Raw genomic sequence first — 21,105 nt, 5'->3', positions numbered from 1 at the left:
GCTTACCAAATGTTCCCCATTCATCCCGACAGTGCTCCTGTGTCAGGGACAAAGAGGTCCTTTCCTTAACGCTCACAAATTCAACTAGAGGAGTTCTTCTTACCCCAGGATGATTTCAGGTTTGTGCCTTATCTATCACAGCCTGTGAAATCTGGAGTATATGGCAGGGTTGATCACTTTTTAAATTCAGTCAACTGAGGAAGGACTCTGAAAATCCAATTCTAGTGGGAATTTCAGTTTCCTTCCTGAATTGACTAAATTGGAATGGAACACAACCCTGCTGTAGTGCATGAAGATGTTCGTACATGTTTCACAACCATTAACTCTGCTCCTCAACGACAAGCAGTGTGACATTCAGACTGACAAAAAAACAAGCAGTGTGACATTCAGACTGACAAAAAAACAAGCAGTGTGACATTCAGACTGACAAAAAAACAAGCAGTGTGACATTCAGACGGACAAAAAAACAAGCAGTGTGACATTCAGACTGACAAAAAAACAAGCAGTGTGACATTCAGACTGACAAAAAAACAAGCAGTGTGACATTCAGACTGACAAAAAAACAAGCAGTGTGACATTCAGACTGACAAAAAAACAAGCAGTGTGACATTCAGACTGACAAAAAAACAAGCAGTGTGACATTCAGACTGACAAAAAAACAAGCAGTGTGACATTCAGACTGACAAAAAAACAAGCAGTGTGACATTCAGACTGACAAAAAAACAAGCAGTGTGACATTCAGACTGACAAAAAAACAAGCAGTGTGACATTCAGACTGACAAAAAAACAAGCAGTGTGACATTCAGACTGACAAAAAAACAAGCAGTGTGACATTCAGACTGACAAAAAAACAAGCAGTGTGACATTCAGACTGACAAAAAAACAAGCAGTGTGACATTCAGACTGACAAAAAAACAAGCAGTGTGACATTCAGACTGACAAAAAAACAAGCAGTGTGACATTCAGACTGACAAAAAAAACAAGCAGTGTGACATTCAGACTGACAAAACAACAAGCAGTGTGACATTCAGACTGACAAAAAACAAGCAGTGTGACATTCAGACTGACAAAAAAACAAGCAGTGTGACATTCAGACTGACAAAAAAACAAGCAGTGTGACATTCAGACTGACAAAAAAAACAAGCAGTGTGACATTCAGACTGACAAAACAACAAGCAGTGTGACATTCAGACTGACAAAAAACAAGCAGTGTGACATTCAGACTGACAAAAAACAAGCAGTGTGACATTCAGACTGACAAAAAAAACAAGCAGTGTGACATTCAGACTGACAAAACAACAAGCAGTGTGACATTCAGACTGACAAAAAACAAGCAGTGTGACATTCTGACTGACAAAAAACAAGCAGTGTGACATTCAGACTGACAAAAAAACAAGCATAAATTCCCAGGTGGTATACAGATTCCTTAAATCTATTGATCACCCAAACACATTGTCTTTTTAAATTATTTATTTATATATATTTATTTAATTCATCTCAGTTTGGTTGGTAATTCTATTTAATCATCGTTGTTGCACTTTAGTATTTTTGTACTCCCAAAAACAAAATAAACAATAGAAAGAGAAAACATAGGATACAGGTGCCGAGCAAAGAGCTGGTTTACAGATGATGAGAGGGAAGTCAGACAGAAACAGACAAGGAAGAAGACAATGAGGTGCTCACTCATCAGCAACACACTCACAGTCCCTTGCTGGACCATGATGCACTGGGAGTCCTGCGGACAAGGTGGGGATAGGGAGGCGGATCATTCTCCCACCCCCTCTGCTCACTATCTGAACTGTACATACTGCGCTGGGGTCAAACTGAAGCAACCGGTCTGTCTCTGGTCAGTTCCTCATTTCTCTCCCTCTGAAGAGATGAAGGACTGAATTCAGTATTGGGGCTGGAGTAGGTCTCACTTGATGATCATGTGATGAAGGGAGGGAACGATAGAGAGCGAGAAAGAGATAGAAAAGGGAGGCAGCACATGTGCAGAGTAGTAGTCTCCTCCTTGGATGTGGCCGGAGCTGGGCCAGAGTCGGGAGAAGAGGCAATGTCCAGTGTGTGTTGGCCAATAAGGGGGCGATGAGGTCCGAGACGGAGGGTACCACTGCAGATTGGGGGAGCGAGTGGAGAAGGGGTCTGTCCATCTCCGCCTCTAAAAATGTCTTACGATGATGATGATGGTGATGATATGTCAGCTATATTACAGTTCCCCTCCGTTTCAATGACTGCATTCCCAGCACCGAACCACCCCACAACCCATTGCCTGCCAAATCTACCCCAAAAAAACAGAAAACGATAACAACAACGACGAGATCAATGATTGAAATGATAAAAAGTAACAAATAACCACTCTCCTCTTCAAGTGTCTCGATAATAAAACAATAAGAACAATCTATTTTTATGACAACGGAGGATTTTCTCCCTGTACTCTTTTGGCTAAAAATCTCAATATTCAGAAGAAAGGAAAAAAAGATATCTGAAGACATCCAAAAATACAAATAATAACAATAACAATATAAAAAATGCCTCCCCAACACCCCCCCAAAAAATGGGATACAGCAATTGTGGTCTATACATGGTGTCGCTGTACAGGGGAGGAAGGGGAAGCATGTCTGTTAAAACTACACACAATGCCACACTGTCACAAAAGGTGGCAGGGGAGTGATGGGGAGTGGAAAAAGAGGGAGAGAGTAGGATGGAATGAAGAACGGGAGGGGAGGGGGGGGCAGAGAAGGGCATAAAACAAGAGAGAACAAGGGAGTGACAAAAGGAGAAGGCAGTATGGGAGGGTAAACAGGGAGAAGAATTAAAGATAGCTTGAACCGAAAGTGCAGAATTTCTTAAGTAATCAAAACTAAAATGTTGTCTTCCTTGCAACACAGAACAGTTTTTTCTCCTTTAATAATAATTCTCATTGTAATCATAATAAAACGTATTTGACAGAAAACAGTAATAACATTAATGATCATCATTTCTAGATGAACATTAGCCCGTAAAAATGAATTTTAAAAACAATTAATAAAAAGAACAGAACAGGAAAACAAAATAAAAAATGAGAGCTGGTTGTGCTGTGCGATCCTCGATGTCACTGAGCTGTCACTGAGCTGTTTTTTTTTTTTTTGCACCTCTGAGCCTGACCCAATCCCACCCCTGCAAGCCCAATGGAATGGGTCACTCATAGGCTCTGAGATCACAGCCCGCTCCGGAATGGTCCACTGGAATACAGTGGAGGGGAGAGGGAGGAGCGGACAGAACCTCACAGGAATCCCTGCGCACAGACTTGGTGTGAATACTTTGGGTTTGTGGCTGAGTGTGTGCATGTGTAAGTTTATGTTATCTATACGTTTTGCCTGTATGAATGTCTGGGACATTGAGGCGCATGAGTATGTTGCTATGGCAACAGTTAGGAGGAGGGGGGGGGGGGGGGTAAGGGGGCAGGAGAGCGGGACCGCAAGGGGGTAGGAAGGAAGAAGTGATAGGGGGAAGCAGAGCCCAATCTATCCAATCGGACGGAAGAGCAGAAATGGAGAGAGCCAATGATGGCAATGCTTGCTAGATGGCTGTGCAGAACAGAATGCTGGCATTGAACCCACTCCCCTCGCCCAGCCAATCCCCCCCCACCCACCCCGGGCTGCAGCCTGCAGGCTGCCTGCCCTCCCCCAAGCCCCATGACTGACGGACTGCGCCCCCTCCAGACAGACAATGGCGGTTTGGCGTGATGCTGCTCAACACAGGTGGCTGATGTGGACCTTTATACACAGAAGACGCTCCTAGGAGAGAGAGAACACAGAGGGACAGAGTTACACTAGGGTTGAATTTCAATTGTCTTTCTTTGGTTCCTTGTGCCCTCTCTCCTTGCCTCCATCTCAAAAAGCATATATATATTTTTTTAACCTTTATTTAACCAGGCAAGTCAGTTAAGAACATATTCTTATTTTCAATGACGGCCTGGGAACAATGGGTTAACTGCCTGTTCAGGTATATCTGAGGATCCCCCCCAGTCCTTCTCTCCCAATGAGCTTAGAGAAGGAAGTAAGGAGAGAGGTGAGGAATCAAGGTAATACCATTGAGATTCCCTCAGGATTTCCCCTAGCTAGTAGCACTAACACTTCTAGTCCTGTTCACCTCTTGACCAACCAAGTCAGTACTGTGAATGAGAATCGTATCCTAAATGACCTGCCGGGCTAAATGAAAGTTTAATTAAATGACAACTGATTTAAGAACAGCATTAACATTTTGGGGCGGCAGGTAGCCAAGTGGTTAGAGTGTTGGGCCAGTAACCGAAAGGTTGCTGGATCGAATCCCCGAGCTGACAAGGTAAAAATCTGTTGCTGTGCCCCTGAACAAGGCAGTTAACCCACTGTTCCCCGGTAGCGTGTCAGTGTAAATAAGAATTTGTTACATCTAAAAATGAAATAAACAAACAGTGGCAACAGTATGGACAACCATTGACATGAGTCAGGTAAAGGACATTCCCTGACTGTGTAGACTGAGTTCGGGCAACAGAGTCATACTGTGAGGTTGGTCCAAAATGGCTCCCGATTCCCCAAGTATAGTGCACTACTGGTCAAAAGTAGGGAATAGGGTGCCATTTGAGACGCAGACTAAGTGCATGTGCGTACCCGTGCTAGACCCCGGCCTGCTCCATGCTGTACTGCAGGTCTGGGGGTTTGTAGCTGTGAAGGATGTTGCTGGTGCAGGACGACGGGTAGCAGGCACCAGCGTGGAGCTCTCCCTCCACGTCACATACTGCCAGGAGAAAACACACACAGAATGAAGAACTCCTCCATGTTCAGGGCAGGTGGGTGTTGTGAGTGCATGTGCATGGTCCTCTGTGGCTCCGTTGGGCGGCAGCTAGCCTAGCGGTTAGAGCGTTGGGCCAGTAACCGAAAGGTCGCTGGTTCGAATACCCGAGACGTCAAGGTGAAAATATGCCGATGTGCTATTAAGCAAGGCACTTAACCCTAATTTGTTCCAGGGGCGCCTTACTACTATGGCTGACCATGTAAAACAACACGTCACTGCACCTATCCGGTGTATTTCACAATAATATATCTATTTATAACGGCAGGATTATGGGTTAAATTCCCTTTGGGACCACCAATAGAAAATGCATGCAAGTGTCTGCTAAAACGGCATATGTCTGTGACAGAGATTATTTTAGAGTTCACATTTTACTTAGACCAGACTGCCACGTTTCACTCACTTTACCTCATTTGGTGTGTGTGTAGGTGACACTGACCTGACTCTTCCCGCTGGTGGAGCTGCTGGCTTCCTGTCAGAGATGATTGGCTGAGGATGTCAGACATGCGGGCGGAGCTCAGAGCCTTGCCAGCCAATAGGCTCATCCCAGACATGGGCTCGGCCTGGTCCTGAGGCGGTACAGAAAGACACGTTAAGTACATAAACGCACACAGACAATTCCAAATTTACCCCGAGTCCCTACCCCTAGGCATGCCACACAGATCTGAAAAGGTACGTATGAGCAGCAACAAGGTCCATCGTGCCTTCTGATAGTTTACCTAGCCTAAGACATATCCATTGAAACTATCCAGTCCTTTGAGAGCTACACAAGAGGCTAAGAGATTCTGTAGATTCTACTTCTGTGTGTCCCAAACGGAGCACATTAAGGCACCGTGAGAGACTCACATAGGCGTCGTCGCAGGTTTGGATGGTGTGGTGGCGCTGTAGCTGGCCCCGGGGCCGATAGCCGTCCCCCTGGGGGCCCCTGGTGGAGTAGCCCACTCCGTTACGGTCAGGCACGCCCTGCTCCATAACCTGCTGCCCCTGGGTCCTGCAGTCAACATGCTCATTGTCTGGAAGGGGGAAGAGAGGGAGGGAGGGATTACTGAATTTGCTAAGTTAACAATGTAGAATGTAGCTTGTGTGACCGAAGCAGGAATGTGTAAAAAGCATGTGAGTATCAGCATACAGGGATGTGAAAGCTGTTTGACACCATAGAAATAGAATGTACAGAATCGAAATAGTCCTTCTATTTCTACGGTTGAGCCTGCTTGACCGTTACCTCTGGTTGTGGGGGTGCTCCTGATGTAGCCGTGTCTGTGTGTGGGGGAGTTGTAGGGGGGCGTCCCTCCCTGGGGGGGGCCCAGCAGGTCATGGCCATCCCCACAGCCTTGGGCCTTGGCCAGGAGGCCCTCATGGTAGCCGGGTGGCAGGTCATCCTCCTCCATGCTCTCTGAGTGGGGTAGGCTGGGGGGCTGGACATCTGGGGGCCTGATCTGGAGGAGGTGGTGGTAGGGGCTTCCCGGCTCCAGAGACTCCCCTTGGCCGAGCTGGCGCAGCAGCAGCATTTCCGTGTAGTCCTGGGGCACGTTGGGGGAAGTGGGGGGTGCCGGCCGAGGGCTCTGCCTCTTCAGCAGGGAGGCCAGGTCCTGGGGGGGCAGGCGGGGGTCGGCGTGGCCCGTCAGGGAGTGGCGGGGAGAGAGGAGACCCTGTAGGGTGGGGGTGACATGCTGCTGGGGCCGGTACTCCAGGGGGGTGGGGGAGAGGAGAGCCTGCTGCAGGGCAGAGGGGCTCCCGTAGCCCCCGCCTCCAGTGCCACCGACCACCCCACCCTGGTAGCCCTCCATCCCTGGCACCTTGAGGGAGGTCCCCTGGAGGTAGGGGTTGTAGCCCCCCACCACCCCCGATGGCCGAGACCCCTCGCCGAACAGATGGGGGTTGAAGGCGGCCTGGTCGTATGTGTTGAACCGTCCGAGGCTGCGACTGGGGAGGGAGGGACCAGGGAAGAGAGTGGAATAGTCAGCTTATATGCTACTTGCAACAAAATGTATCATCCAATGCAAATACTTCTGAGAGGGAAAAAAACAAATACACCATTGAGATGAAGTATTTTGGAAAAAGGAAGTATACAAGAAATAAATGGCAGTTATTATTAGTAGTAGTATAAAAATTAAATGAGTTATTATGAACAGTATGAGTGGTGAGAGAAGTATGACAAAACACAAATATGCCTACGTGATTCTGACATGACAATACAATTCTACATCTTAAATACAACAGTTTGACCCACTATTATGGGTGATAATTAGCACAGAAGCCTTCCGGATTAAAGGAGTCATGGTATTGAGTGACAACCTCAAATACACCCAAATTCTGTTGCTTTGCCAGAGGAAATGACAGGAAAATCAAATGATGAGGTAACCACCAAGCTTGTCACCCCCTCTCAGTGAACATGGTCTAGGCTTAGCATAGAAATACAACACACAGACTGTTGGGTGAATATGTGTTTAGGTCCTACAGTGTTACTACCAGCTGGGGTGGAGGAGAAATACAACACACAGACTGTTGGGTATAGGAATTCCTAGTTCCTACCAGCTGGAAGGGACACTCCTACCACGAGCAGTCATCCCACCACCTACGCCCATTTAGTCAGCCAATCTCAGCGGGGGAATCAGCGGGCGGTGGGAAGTCTCCTTATTCCGCCAAGTAGGTTTTTTGGTTTATCAAAACACTTTGGTCACAGTGGTATTTCTCAATGTAAAAACCCACAAGATTTTGTCTGAAATCCACTAACCTATCAGGTGTAAGACCCTGTTGTCCATGATTGGCAGGGGCGTAAACAACGATTTTCGCCCCGCAGGTCGCATTCGGTCTTCACAGAGGTCCCGAGATCCGCACTTAATATTGATTACATTTCCTCGCAGTCAAAAAGTGCAAAAGATAATATAACCTCTATGGATTTTCTTAATGCTCCCTGACTGTCTAGCTTTCGTTTTCAAAAGGGCCAGATTGAATGGGCTCACTGGGTCCATTTGCTTGACACCCCTGCTATATAGAGTACTTTTGACCAGGGCACGTGGTCTAAAGGAGTTCAGGATATAGGGGAATTGGCTGCCATTTAGGATGCCTCCCATGCTGCCTCTAAATCCTGCCTCCCAATAATACAAGCCCAAAGATATTTACACCACGGGCAACACGGTTTATAAAACTGAATTATGAGTGAGTTTTGGGCTTCAGGAACATGGCTTCCTACGGTTGACTGAGGTATGAGAGACTGAAATCTACAATAACTGAAGGAGGGGGGGGGTTAGATGAAATGGAGGTATTTACAGTGTGAGGACATACGAGAAAGTCCAAAACACAGAGTTGAAGAACATGAAAGTTTAAGAAAAGTGATGGAGGGAAAACAAAAAGTAAAATGAAAAAGTGCAAAGGGGAACAGCCATGACGGGTCAGCCACACAGGCAGCGTGAGGGTCACCTGTGGGTCTCGGCATTGTCTGCGCTCAGCTGCTTCCCCAGGACCCGGTGGGAGCATGGCGTGGAAAGGAAAGCCTGCTGCTGGCGCTGCAGGGCCCCGCCCCCTCCCAGCTCCACCTCTTGCACCTGGATAGTCACCTGCTGCTGGGGCATGGGGACACCCCCCCCACGGGAAGAGGAGCAGGGCTGCTGCTGCTGGGGGGGCAGTGTGACGGGGCGGAGGCCGCAAGGGGGGGGGCTCCCGCTGGAGGGCTGGTAGAGGGCGGGGGCGTGCTGGTACTGCACCGCTGATGGTACACCTGGGGGGTAGGAGGGAGAGATCAGTCAGTCAGGAGAGAGCTAATACACCTACAAACAGGTTATTTCAACCATCACTTAGTCTTAATAAGGGATCATTAACAATTTTGTCATATTGACTGATCATTCAGTCCTTTAGTCCAATAAAAAGACAAGTAGGAATAAGGGGTGGAGTTAAAACTCACCGTGCCCCTGCATCATCGCTGTTGGAGGGGGACTCTGATTGGGCTGTCTGAAAAGGTTTTTGCTGGGATGTGTAGGCGGTGGGCTGGAGGGCTGGATATGCAACCTGAGGGAAGGGAGAGAACAGACAGGGATGTAAATAACACTTCAAATCAATAGAGCGAAACAAAAGCCTGGCTTGTTGGTGGAGCTTCTCTGATCTCCACGAAATGTGTTTAGCAGACTATTGCCATAGAGTGTGTTCCTTTGAACCTGTGCGCATAAAAATAAATGCTTGTTTTTAGACACTAATGAGAATCATCAGTCTCTTGCTCAGAGTGTGCGGGTGTTGACAACTCAGGGTGTGTGTGGTGTTTTCACCTCTGGAGCTGGTGGGTAAGGTGACTGGGCTGGCAGTCTCCGTGTCCCAAAGACAGGGCCTGCAGAATGGAGAGAAAGATTTTGCTAATGGGGAAACTATTTAGGAACGCATAATGGCATGTGTTTACGGTGTTTGTGTCACATCGACCTGCATTTCCCAGTGTGTGAGTGTCTTTCACAGATGGGGACAGAAATGTCCCAGGCTCAAAGTGACTTGCATCTGCTGGTGTAGAAAACACTGCTCCAGCTGATACAAACCACACAGTGTGTGTGTGTGTCTCTGTGTATGTGTGTCTGTGTCTGTATCTTTCTCTGTGTGTGTGTGTCTGTCTTTCTCTGTATGTGTGTCTGTGTCTCTCTGTGTGTCTGTGTCGTTCTCTGTGTATGTGTGTCTGTCTTTCTCTGTGTATGTGTGTCTTTCTCTGTGTATGTGTGTCTTTCTCTGTGTATCTGTGTTGTTCTCTGTGTATGTGTGTCTGTGTCATTCTCTGTGTGTCTCTGTGTATGTGTGTCTCTGTGTGTGTGTGTGTCTGTCACCGCGTGCGCGTGTGTGTGTGTGTGCCTGTGTCGGTGTGTGTCACAGTGACCTGTATCTGCTGGTGTAGAATCTGCTGCTCCTGCTGGTACAGGAAATGCTGTTGTTGTGTGTGCTCAAGCAGCCGCTCGTCCTGGGGGCAAGCGTACATCTTCTGCAGCTGCTCACACTCCTGGTACACATACGCGCACAAACACACAACAAACATATTGTTGTTAGAGACCACACAAAGAAAGAACCTGTGGAACCTGAAATATAATGAATAGCATTACTTGTGGTCAATTTCACGCAGAATACCCCATCCGACGATAATATAGAACGCAACAATAAAAGAGATTCAAATCAATTATTTGTCGCATGTCAGAAAAGGCCATTTCCTTCGTATGTATTTTGGATGGACAATAAAGCTTTTTGATTTAAATTGAATCCATTTCAGGGTCTATGAGGTTTGTGTGTAAGGCATGTGGTCCTTCCTTACACTTCTAAAATGGCTGTTAACTCCATAATACAGACCGGTTCTGAAGTCATCAATATAGAATTTTCCCTACTGCCCTGTTGTGTACTGTTACAACGACCTTGGAGATCCCTCCGCCACCTCTCTAGCGCTAGTCTCTCATCACAGCCTCGACATTAAACTGTTCAATTGATTAGCTGATATCTAGCCTGGTCCCAGACCTGTTTGTGCTATCATTTTGGCATGACAAAGAGTTGACATGATAGCACAAACAGATCTGGGACAAGGCTAGCGGACTTAGTTCTGGGTCACGTAATGACTTTAGCTTTGACCGAGGGCAGAAGTGCTGGCGACATCAATGGCAGCTTGTTTTGTATTGACGCTCACCCCCGTGACCCAACAGCCTAGTGTTTACTCTCACCATAACACCATCCCAAACTTGAGTCTGTGGTATTACCCCTTAATTACCACTCCAGTGACATCAGCACCCTTAGGCCAATCCCAATATCCTCAAACCTGCTGAACCTCTTGATGCCCCCCACCTTGGAGCTGTGTCTATTACACACCGACTCGATTGCTAAAGCAGTTCAGTGTTTCAGTCCAACACTGCACAATCTGTCCTTGTGTATGGAATCAGACTAATTGAAGGTTAAGTGGGAGTAAGTGGATTACATCAAGTGCCTGCACACTGAGGTGCAGAAGGAAGATAGAGTGAAACAGAAGTGTTTGGGGTAAGGCAGGACAATGCTTAGGAGCTGCAGTGCTTACCCAAAGAAGTATTGTAGACTGCAGAGCAATGCAAAAATAAAAAATAAAAATAAAAAGTTGGTTTTTGGTAAGTCTTTACATATTGCAATATGCCTCGGCGCTGTGTAGAGGTGCAGGTGACAGAAGGTCGAAAAAAAGATGGATGGAAAGAAAAAAAAAGATGAAAAAAAGTACATCGATGACTTGTTCTTTACATGGAAACATATTGAATGAAAAGCAGAAAATTAAAAATGTCCTTGGTTTCGGAGAATGGTAGAATGGTATGGTTTCTGGAAAAAAAGATGGATGGGAGGGAGGGGTCTTTAAGTATACAGACTAAACAAGAAGAAACCTGTGTTTTGGTGTCTCTACACTGGTCGATACAATGGAGCAGGTAGGTGCGGGTTAAGGCAGGACCAGCGGGAGCAGGTGGGTAAGGGGGAAATAAGGACCAGCGGGTTTGAGAGAATGAGAATTTACAAGAGGCCTTTCAACTGATGGGACCTCAATGGAGAGCCAGTTCCTGTGTTTCATACCACCTGGAACATCCAGAGGCAAAAGTAGAGCACTTGACAAGCTATTTAGCTATGTGCGTATGCAAGTGATTCTATTGTGACAAAGGCATTCATTGAATCACGGTAAGACACACTCTTTTCCCCGGACGCGTTAACAAAATACTTTCCAGTGAGGCCAGACAGTTTAGTATGACGATAGACGACATCAGGGAGTCCGTCATTAAGGCACCGGGACAGTACAAAGTGGAGACGTACACACTAACTCTACACTGAATCTTCTCTAAAGAGGCTCAGTATCTAAATCTGTCCTTTCACTGTGTAGGAAAACAAGTGGATGACGTCAAGGGAGGCTTGTGTGGCATTCACACTTGCGCCCCAGGGGTTGTGGGCAGTCTGGGCACCTATGTAGGAGCAGCAGGTTGATACATTGGAGCAGGTACGGGGTAAGGCAGGACTATGCTCAGGAGCAGCAGGTAGATACATTGGAGCAGGTACGGGGTAAGGCAGGACTATGCTCAGGAGCAGCAGGTAGATACATTGGAGCAGGTACGGGGTAAGGCAGGACTATGCTCAGGAGCAGCAGGTAGATACATTGGAGCAGGTATGGGGTAAGGCAGGACTATGCTCAGGAGCAGCAGGTAGATACATTGGAGCAGGTACGGGGTAAGGCAGGACTATGCTCAGGAGCAGCAGGTAGATACATTGGAGCAGGTACGGGGTAAGGCAGGACTATGCTCAGGAGCAGCAGGTACAGCGGGGCAAAAAAGTATTTAGTCAGCCACCAATTGTGCAAGTTCTCCCACTTAAAAAGATGAGGCCTGTCATTTTCATCTTAGGTAAACTTCAACTATGACAGACAAAATGAGATTTTTTTTTACAGAAAATCACATTGTAGGATTTTTCATGAATTTATTTGCAAATTATGGTGGAAAATAAGTATTTGGTCAATAACAAAAGTTTATCTCAATACTTTGTTATATACCCTTTGTTGGCAATGACAGAGGTCAAACGTTTTCTGTAAGTCTTCACAAGGTTTTCACACACTGTTGCTGGTATTTTGGCCCATTCCTCCATGCAGATCTCCTCTAGAGCAGTGATGTTTTGGGGCTGTTGCTAGGCAACACGGACTTTCAACTCTCTCCAAAGATTTTCTATGGGGTTGAGATCTGGAGACTGGCTAGGCCACTCCAGGACCTTGAAATGCTTCTTACGAAGCCACTCCTTTGTTGCCCGGGCGGTGTGTTTGGGATCATTGTCATGCTGAAAGACCCAGCCACGTTTCATCAATGCCCTTGCTGATGGAAGGAGGTTTTCACTCAAAATCTCACGATACATGGCCCCATTCATTCTTTCCTTTACACGGATCAGTCGTCCTGGTCCCTTTGCAGAAAAACAGCCCCAAAGCATGATGTTTCCACCCCCATGCTTCACAGTAGGTATGGTGTTCTTTGGATGCAACTCAGCATTCTTTGTCCTCCAAACACGACGAGTTGAGTTTTTACCAAAAAGTTATCTTTTGGTTTCATCTGACCATATGACATTTCTCCCAATCTTCTTCTGGATCATCCAAATGCTCTCTAGCAAACTTCAGACGGGCCTGGACATGTACTGGCTTAAGCAGGGGGACACATCTGGCACTGCAGGATTTGAGTCCCTGGCGGCGTAGTGTGTTACTGATGGTAGGCTGTGTTACTTTGGTCCTAGCTCTCTGCAGGTCATTCACTAGGTCCCCCCGTGTGGTTCTGGGATTTTTGCTCACCGTTCTTGTGATCATTTTGACCCCATGGGGTGAGATCTTGCATGGAGCCCCAGATCGAGGGAGATTATCAGTGGTCTTGTATGTCTTCAATTTCCTAATAATTGCTCCCACAGTTGATTTCTTCATACCAAGCTGCTTACCTATTGCAGATTCAGTCTTCCCAGCCTGGTGCCGGTCTACAATTTTGTTTCTGGTGTCCTTTGATAGCTCTTTGGTCTTGGCCATAGTGGAGTTTGGAGTGTGACTGTTTGAGGTTGTGGACAGGTGTCTTTTATACTGATAACAAGTTCAAACAGGTGCCATTAATACAGGTAACAAGTGGAGGACAGAGGAGCCTCTTAAAGAAGAAGTTACAGGTCTGTGAGAGCCAGAAATCTTGCTTGTTTGTAGGTGACCAAATACTTATTTTCCACCATAATTTGCAAATAAATTCATTAAATATCCTACAATGTGATTTTCTGGATTTTTTTTTCTCATTTTGTCTGTCATAGTTGAAGTGTACCTATGGTGAAAATTACAGGCCCCTCTCATCTTTTAAGTGGGAGAACTTGCACAATTGGTGGCTGACTAAAAACTTTTTTTGCCCCACTGTAGATACATTGGAGCGGGTACGGGGTAAGGCAGGACTATGCTCAGGAGCTGCAGGTAGGGGTAAATCAGGACAAGTCTCTCATGAAAGAAGAAAACATTAAAATGCTTTGTCTTTCGGGAGGCTGTGAGATACAGTGCTTTGAAAAAGTACTCAGAACCCTTGAGTGTTTCTAAAAGAGATTTAATAGTTTTTTTCATACCCCATAATGACAAAGCAAAAACAGGTTTTTAGAAATGTTTGCAAATGTATTTAAAAAAAATGGAAATATCACATTTACATAAGTATTCAGACCCTTTATTTAGTACTTTGTTGAAGAACCTTTGGAAGCGATTACAGCCTCTAGTCTTCTTGGATATGACGCAACAAGCTTGGCACATCTGTATTTGGGCACATTCTCCCATTCTTCTCTGCAGATCCTCTCAAGCGCGTTCAGGTTGAATGGGGAGCGTTGCTGCACAGGTATTTTCAGGTCTCTCCAGAGATGTTCGATCGGGTTCAAGTCAGGGCTCTGGCTGGGTCACTCAAGAACATTCAGAGACTTGTCCCGAAAGACTTTAAACTTGATTTCATCAGACCAGGGAATCTTGTTTCTCATGGTCTGAGTACTCTAGGTGCCTTTTGGCAAACTCCAAGCAGGCTCTCATGTGCCTTTTACTGAGGAGTGGCTTCCATCTGGCCACTCTACCATAAAGGCCTGATTGGTGGAGTGCTGCAGAGATGGTTGTCATTCTGGAAGGTTCTCCCATCTCCACAGAGGAACAATGGATCTTTGTCAGAATGACTATCAGGTTCTTGGTCACCTCCCTGATCAAGGCAATTCTCCCCCGATTGCTCAGTTTGGCTGGGCAGCCAGCTCTAGGAAGAGTCTTGGTGGTTCCAAACCTCTTCCATTTAAGAATGACGGAGGCCACTGTGTTCTTGGGGATCTTCAATGGTGCAGACATTTTTTGTAACCCTTCCCCAGATCTGTGCCTTGACACAGTCCTGTCTCTGAGCTCTACGGACAATTCCTTCGACCTCATGGCTTGGTTTTTGCTCTGACATGCACTGTCAACTTTGGACCTTATATAGACAGGTGTGTGCCTTTCCAAATCAAGTCCAATCAATTGTATTTACCACAGGTGGACCCCAATCAAGTTGTAGAAACATCTCAAGGATGATCAATGGAAACAGGATGCACCTGAGCTCAATTTCAAGTCTTATAGCAAAGGGACTGAATACTTACGTAAATAAGGTATCTGTTTTCTATTTTTCATAAATTTGTAAAGATATGTGAAAACGTGTTTTCGCTTTGTCATCATGAGGTATAGTGTGTATATTAACGAGGATTTGTGTTTATTTAATCCATTTTTAGAGTAAGGCTGTAACATAAAATGTGGGAAAAGTCAAGGCGTCTGAATACTTCCTGAATGCACTGTATGTACCAGGTGGGGGTGCACAGAACCAGGTGGGGGTGCACAGAACCAGGTGGGGGTGCACAGAACCAGGTGGGTGTGCACAGAACCAGGTGGGGGTGTACAGTACCTGTTTGAGCTGCCTGATGAGGCTGCTGTTCTCCAGGTGGATCTTAAAGGCCTGGATGGTGGTGGCCCCATCGGAGAAGCGCCTCACGGGGGAGAAACGCTCCATGGGTAAGTGCAGGGTGTTACAGTCCTTGTAGATGGACCTGGGGAGAAGCGCAGAGCCGCAAACAAACAGACACATAGACAGGAGCCAGACATACATAGAAATGGACACAGAGGTGAAGTCGCATACAGACAGAAAAATGAAAAATCACATTTACATGAGATCCTCTGGTCTCTCTGCACCATCATAATGTCACTGTAAACAAACAGCTGATCCTAGAACCGTGAGCAGAGGATCCACAGCAACACACAGCAGGACTGCGTCGCGGTGTCGTCATACCCAGTCCAAACCAAGACCTGATCGACAAGGTCATTTGGAGAATCCAATACCTGAAGCGTCCTTCAGTTGCAGTCAAACAAGCAAAAGAAATGTCTATACCGAGAATAGCTAGCTAGAGAAATCAGAGAATAACTAGGCTGACTCAAACTGGCTGTAGAACGAACGGCTTGGAATAATTACAATAAAGATGCTTCTCCTAAACTGAGCTGAGCGTGTTCAATCAGTATCAGAAGACTTGCCGCATGTATCAAACGTCTCAGAGTGCTGATTTAATATCAGTTTTGCCCGGGTAAGATCCCAATGAACGAGATTAGATGGGGAGCTGATCCTAGATCAGCACTCTTACTCTGAGATGCTCGATGATATCTGTCCTCAGACAATGAGATGGCAACTTCCCCACAACCCAGACTGTCCAACGGCTGACCTGCAGCTCAGGAGAACTCGGAGCCCGGCGCAAGGCTCTGACAACTGGTTCTGTTACCTAACCTACCCCTGGATCACTAGAAGTCCTCATGTCGTATGCTTCAAGCTGGTGACTGTGATAGTGTAACCTGCATGGTGCCCCCCCCCCCGGTATGGACTTCTAGCTCATTATAGCGTGAGAATGTGTCTCTGTGAATGTCTCCTAAGTTCCTGTGCCCCTTTCCCTGCCTCGCTGAATGCTGGCGCCCATGCACCCCCCCCAGTGAGGACTTTTGGCTCAGTGAAGGGGGTGTATGTGTGTATTTAGTGCTTGTGTCCCTATCTCTAGATACTGTCCCTGCTCCCTCGTTGCTGTGGGTCGGGGCCCATGCATGCCCCCCCTGGCCTGGGGCGGGGTGTCTGTCAGCCACAGTGTGGGGCCCCTCACCGGCAGTGCTGCTCCGGGGCCCACCCCCTCTGTCGGGAGCCCTGGGGCCTCTGCGAGTCTGCCAGCGGCTCACCGCCGTGCGCCGTGCTCATGAGCGCGTGCGTCGTGTGCCGCTTGGAGCGGTTCGCCAAGTACCTGGGCCGCGGGGAGGGAGACAGGAAGCAGCACTGGTCAGCTCTCCGTCCTCATTGGGGGAGAGGGAAAAAAAACCATCCTCCCCCTTCCTTCAGGCAGGACGAATCACACATCAGATAACGCCCACAACCCCCCGTTCCAATTTGAGGATTGGATTGTTTGAGCAAGCTTAGTGTAAGCGAAGCCGTGGCGGGATAATTTGGCGGCATAATTTGAAATGAGAGAGAGAGATATTTTAAGAGGAGATTTAGATCTGGTAGAAGTTGGAGAGGAGTTGATTGATCGCCTTATGAAAGCCAGTTGCGTGATGAGAGGGGCGCACCGGAACAAGTGGCCAGGTCCCCCGGTGGCAGAAAGCAGTGCTGCAGCCTACTTGCATCTCAACTCCCAGTAACCCAGGAACACCAGCGCTTCTACGGTCACGCTCCAAAGCCCCCCTGTCCCTGTCACCCTCCCAGGCTTACCTCTGCACCGCCTCCTGGTCGGGCTCCCCGTCAGAGCCCTCCTCATCCACCGGAGCCACAGCCGGGATGGGGTGCTGCAAGAGAGAGGGAGAGGGAGAACGGGACAAGGAGAGAGAGAACATGAGGAAAAACAATGTTGGACAGTGACACTATGAAAACAGGTGGGGGGTGTATGAAACCACTGTCACCTCAGTAGACAGAGCAGGTACATAGGCACTGACAGAGCAGGTACATAGGCACTGACAGAGCAGGTACATAGGCACTGACAGAGCAGGTACATAGGCACTGACAGAGCAGGTACATAGGCGCTGACAGAGAAGGTACATAGGCACTGACAGAGAAGGTACATAGGCACTGACAGAGCAGGTACATATGCACTGACAGAGCAGCTAAATAGGCACTGACAGAGTAGGTTAATAGGCACTGACAGAGCAGGTGCATAGGCACTGACAGAGCAGGTAAATAGGCACTGACAGAGTAGGTTAATAGGCGCTGACAGATCAGGTACATAGGCACTGACAGAGCAGGTACATAGGCACTGACAGAGCAGGTACATAGGCACTGACAGAGCAGGTACATAGGCACTGACAGAGCAGATTAATAGGCACTGACAGAGTAGGTTAATAGGCACTGACAGAGCAGGTGCATAGGCACTGACAGAGCAGGTTAATAGGCGCTGACAGAGCAGGTACATAGGCACTGACAGAGCAGGTACATAGGCACTGACAGAGCAGGTACATAGGCACTGACAGAGCAGGTACATAGGCACTGGCAGAGCAGGTAAATAGGCACTGACAGAGCAGGTAAATAGGCACTGACAGAGTAGGTTAATAGGTACTGACAGAGCAGGTACATAGGCACTGACAGAGAAGGTACATAGGCACTGACAGAGCAGGTACATAGGCACTGACAGATCAGGTACATAGGCACTGACAGAGCAGGTACATAGGCACTGACAGAGCAGGTACATAGGCACTGACAGAGCAGGTAAATGGGCACTGACAGAGCAGGTAAATGGGCACTGACAGAGCAGGTGCATAGGCACTGACAGAGCAGGTGCATAGGCACTGACAGAGCAGGTAAATAGGCACTGACAGAGCAGGTACATAGGCGCTGACAGAGCAGCTAAATAGGCACTGACAGAGCAGGTAAATAGGCACTGACAGAGCAGGTAAATAGGCACTGACAGAGTAGGTTAATAGGTACTGACAGAGCAGGTACATAGGCACTGACAGAGCAGGTACATAGGCACTGACAGATCAGGTACATAGACACTGACAGATCAGGTACATAGGCACTGACAGAGCAGGTACATAGGCACTGACAGAGCAGGTAAATGGGCACTGACAGAGCAGGTAAATGGGCACTGACAGAGCACATGGCATAGTAGACTGGACTAGACAAAAACTATACTCTTAAGTGACCTGAGTTTAAATATTATTTAGGCTAACTTTCAAAGACATTTGAAAGTACACTTTTAAAAATATATATATATATTTTTTTAACACAAGTAGTTGAATACCGGGATGTATTTGGAAATTCTCAAATACACAGTATATTTTCAAATACAAATAAATACTCCCATGCATTTGAACCCAGTATTTAAAATCATGGATTTGTAAATAAGTATTTGAAAATATTTTCAAATAGTTGGCTATTTAAAAAAAAAAATTACCCCCTTTTTCATGGTATCCAATTGTTAGTAGTTACTATCTTGTCTCATCGCTACAACTCCCGTACGGGCTCAGGAGAGACGAAGGTCAAGAGCCATGCGTCCTCCGAAACACAACCCAACCAAGCCGCACTGCTTCTTAACACAGCGCGCATCATACACAGAAAATAAGTATTTAAATAACAAATACACATGCATTTGAATCCAGTTCTGGCTCTTAAACACACACACACACACACTAACATTGGGAGGGCAGGGACTCACAGGGTTGGCGACCAGAGGGGACTGTCCCCGTGGCCTCTTCAGTAGCTGGGCGTGCAGCTGGATGTTGGCCCCACCATCCGAGGCCCTGCGGCCCAGGGGCCCCATGCCATTCAGCAGCTGCAGGGTGGGCGGCTGCAGCAGGGACTGCTCCTGGAGGGACAGAGAGCAGGAGGAACATCAGTTTGGCCCATACATATATAGATGTACATGGACTATGTAACTATACTCTGTCATACCCCACACACACACTTTCTGATCCCTCACCTTGTATTCCAGCTGCTGTGTGGGCTGCAGGTGTGGGTTCTGGGTGGGCATCAGTGTGTGCATGTGGCCCATGGTGGGGGGCATGGGGAAGGGGGGCTGGGGGGCCACACGGGGGAACCCAGGGGGCAGCTTCTGCAGGTCCTCCTGCATCTCCGTCCTGATAGAGAACACAGTCAGCAAAGAGATGAAAGCACACACGTACACACACGCACGCACACACACACACACACGTAAGTACACACACATGGGTACACACACACACTGATAAAAGACGGCCAGACAAACAGCCAGACAAGACGGCAAGACAGAGAGACAGACCGACGGCCAGACAAACGGCCAGACAGACAGGAGAGATAAGGTGAATACAGTACCTGGGGTCTGGGACGCCCACAGTGTGACGCCTCATGGACAGGTAGCGAGCCATGGCCTCTGGAGACGGCTCCTCTGCGTCATCACTGTCCAGGGCCATGTTTCCATCCGGCTACACAGCAAAGGACAAACAATATCTGTATGTGTAAAAATGCATTCATTTGTGTATGTGGTATGCCAGTGTGTATCTGAGTAATTCAGAGTTGGATTTATGTGAATCACAGGGTTATATTAGTGTAGGATCCCACAAAACAACACAATTGCTGTGCAGTCTAGATAACAAGTTCTTAAATTCCTACTTAAAAAGGCCAGTGCAGTTTTATATATATTTCCTCACTATGAGTTTGGAATAATACTGTGAAATTGTGGAAATTATGATGATGTCCTTTTAGTGTAAGAGCTGTTTGAAAAGCACGCCTGAAATCTCTGCCTGTTTAGGTGGGATGGAGTTCTGGCCTGCCTGGTAAATTAGCTAATAGAACAATAAGATAGAGAGTCCCAAACGTCACTGCCAACAACAGCTAGTTTAGACTACAGTCCAAGCAAAATTCTTGCTTGAGAAATTGCTCTTTGCTAAAAAAGCTATTTTTGTTTCTTTTTGACCGTTAATTTGAAAACAAATCGCAGTACGGTACTTAAATTGTTACCCAGAAATGATTTTGTATCGAGATAAAAAAAAAAAACGTCTTGGACTTTAAAGAAATTTATAATAATCTTACAGGCCACCATGTCAGTGTCACTAGAGCAGGGGATTGTGAAATGGATGTGGGTTGACTCACTAACCTCAACGATCTGGTTCTCTGGGTTGATCAGCTGGACGTGAGGGACATTCATGCTAACAGGATTACCCTGCTGATCCGTCTGCAGGAAAAAGACACGCGCACACACAGACACACACACAGCTAAGGTCACTCCATGATCAAACCTGATTGGCTAGCAATCTGCTCTGGCCTGCTGATAGGGGGATGTGGGTCACTCTGTTCACCTCAACATAACGGATGGTGTGCGCATGGTGAAGTTAATTACACTTTGGATGGTGTATCAATACACCTGGTCACTACAAAGATACAGGCGTCCTTCCTAACTCAGTTGTCGGAGAGGAAGGAAACCTCTCAGGGATTTCACCGTGATGCTAATGGTGACTTTAAAACAGTTAGAGTTTAATGGCTGTGATAGGAGAAAACTGAGGATGGATCAACAACATTGTAGTTACTCCACAATACTAACCTAACTGACAGAGTGAAAAGAAGGAAGCCTGTACAGAATAAAACATATTCCAAAGCATGTATTGTATTTGCAACAAGGCACTAAAGTAATACTGCAAAACATGTGGCAAAGCAATTCACCTTTTGTATTGAATACAAAGTGTTATGTTTAGGGCAAATCCAATACAACACATTACTAAGTATCACTCTTCATATTTTCATGCATAGTGTTGGCTGCATCATGTTATGGGCATGCTTGTATTCGTAAAGAACTGGGAATAAAAAATATTTTTTGAAAGAAACATTT

The 21,105-nt window shown here is 46.9% G+C and overlaps 1 protein-coding gene across 3 annotated transcripts in view; it reads right to left on the bottom strand.

Annotated features, from left to right (window-relative positions):
• Positions 1-1,455: 1,455 nt before the first annotated feature.
• Positions 1,456-21,105, bottom strand: part of LOC109908973 (serine/threonine-protein kinase SIK3 homolog) — a 47,264-nt gene continuing 27,614 nt past the window's right edge. The window contains exons 10-25 of one of the 3 annotated variants that reach the window (XM_020507795.2): positions 20,377-20,454; positions 19,596-19,705; positions 19,225-19,381; positions 18,961-19,110; positions 17,025-17,098; positions 16,426-16,560; positions 15,195-15,336; positions 9,656-9,784; positions 9,069-9,127; positions 8,711-8,814; positions 8,230-8,527; positions 6,032-6,732; positions 5,656-5,822; positions 5,249-5,378; positions 4,629-4,755; positions 1,456-3,776 (exon numbers count right to left, since the gene is read on the bottom strand). In XM_020507795.2, coding sequence (XP_020363384.2) covers positions 4,634-4,755; positions 5,249-5,378; positions 5,656-5,822; positions 6,032-6,732; positions 8,230-8,527; positions 8,711-8,814; positions 9,069-9,127; positions 9,656-9,784; positions 15,195-15,336; positions 16,426-16,560; positions 17,025-17,098; positions 18,961-19,110; positions 19,225-19,381; positions 19,596-19,705; positions 20,377-20,454 — 2,556 coding nt within the window. In that variant the 3' untranslated portion in view covers positions 1,456-3,776; positions 4,629-4,633. The remainder of the gene's footprint in view (positions 3,777-4,628; positions 4,756-5,248; positions 5,379-5,655; positions 5,823-6,031; positions 6,733-8,229; positions 8,528-8,710; positions 8,815-9,068; positions 9,128-9,655; positions 9,785-15,194; positions 15,337-16,425; positions 16,561-17,024; positions 17,099-18,960; positions 19,111-19,224; positions 19,382-19,595; positions 19,706-20,376; positions 20,455-21,105) is intronic. The other 2 variants (XM_020507796.2, XM_031795982.1) reach the window with 2 other exon arrangements.

Source organism: Oncorhynchus kisutch, linkage group LG18 (assembly GCF_002021735.2).
Source record: "Oncorhynchus kisutch isolate 150728-3 linkage group LG18, Okis_V2, whole genome shotgun sequence".
In the NCBI taxonomy this organism is placed as follows: domain Eukaryota; kingdom Metazoa; phylum Chordata; class Actinopteri; order Salmoniformes; family Salmonidae; genus Oncorhynchus; species Oncorhynchus kisutch.
The sequence above is the reverse complement of the archived record's forward strand: the minus strand, read 5'-3'. Positions and strand labels throughout refer to the sequence as shown.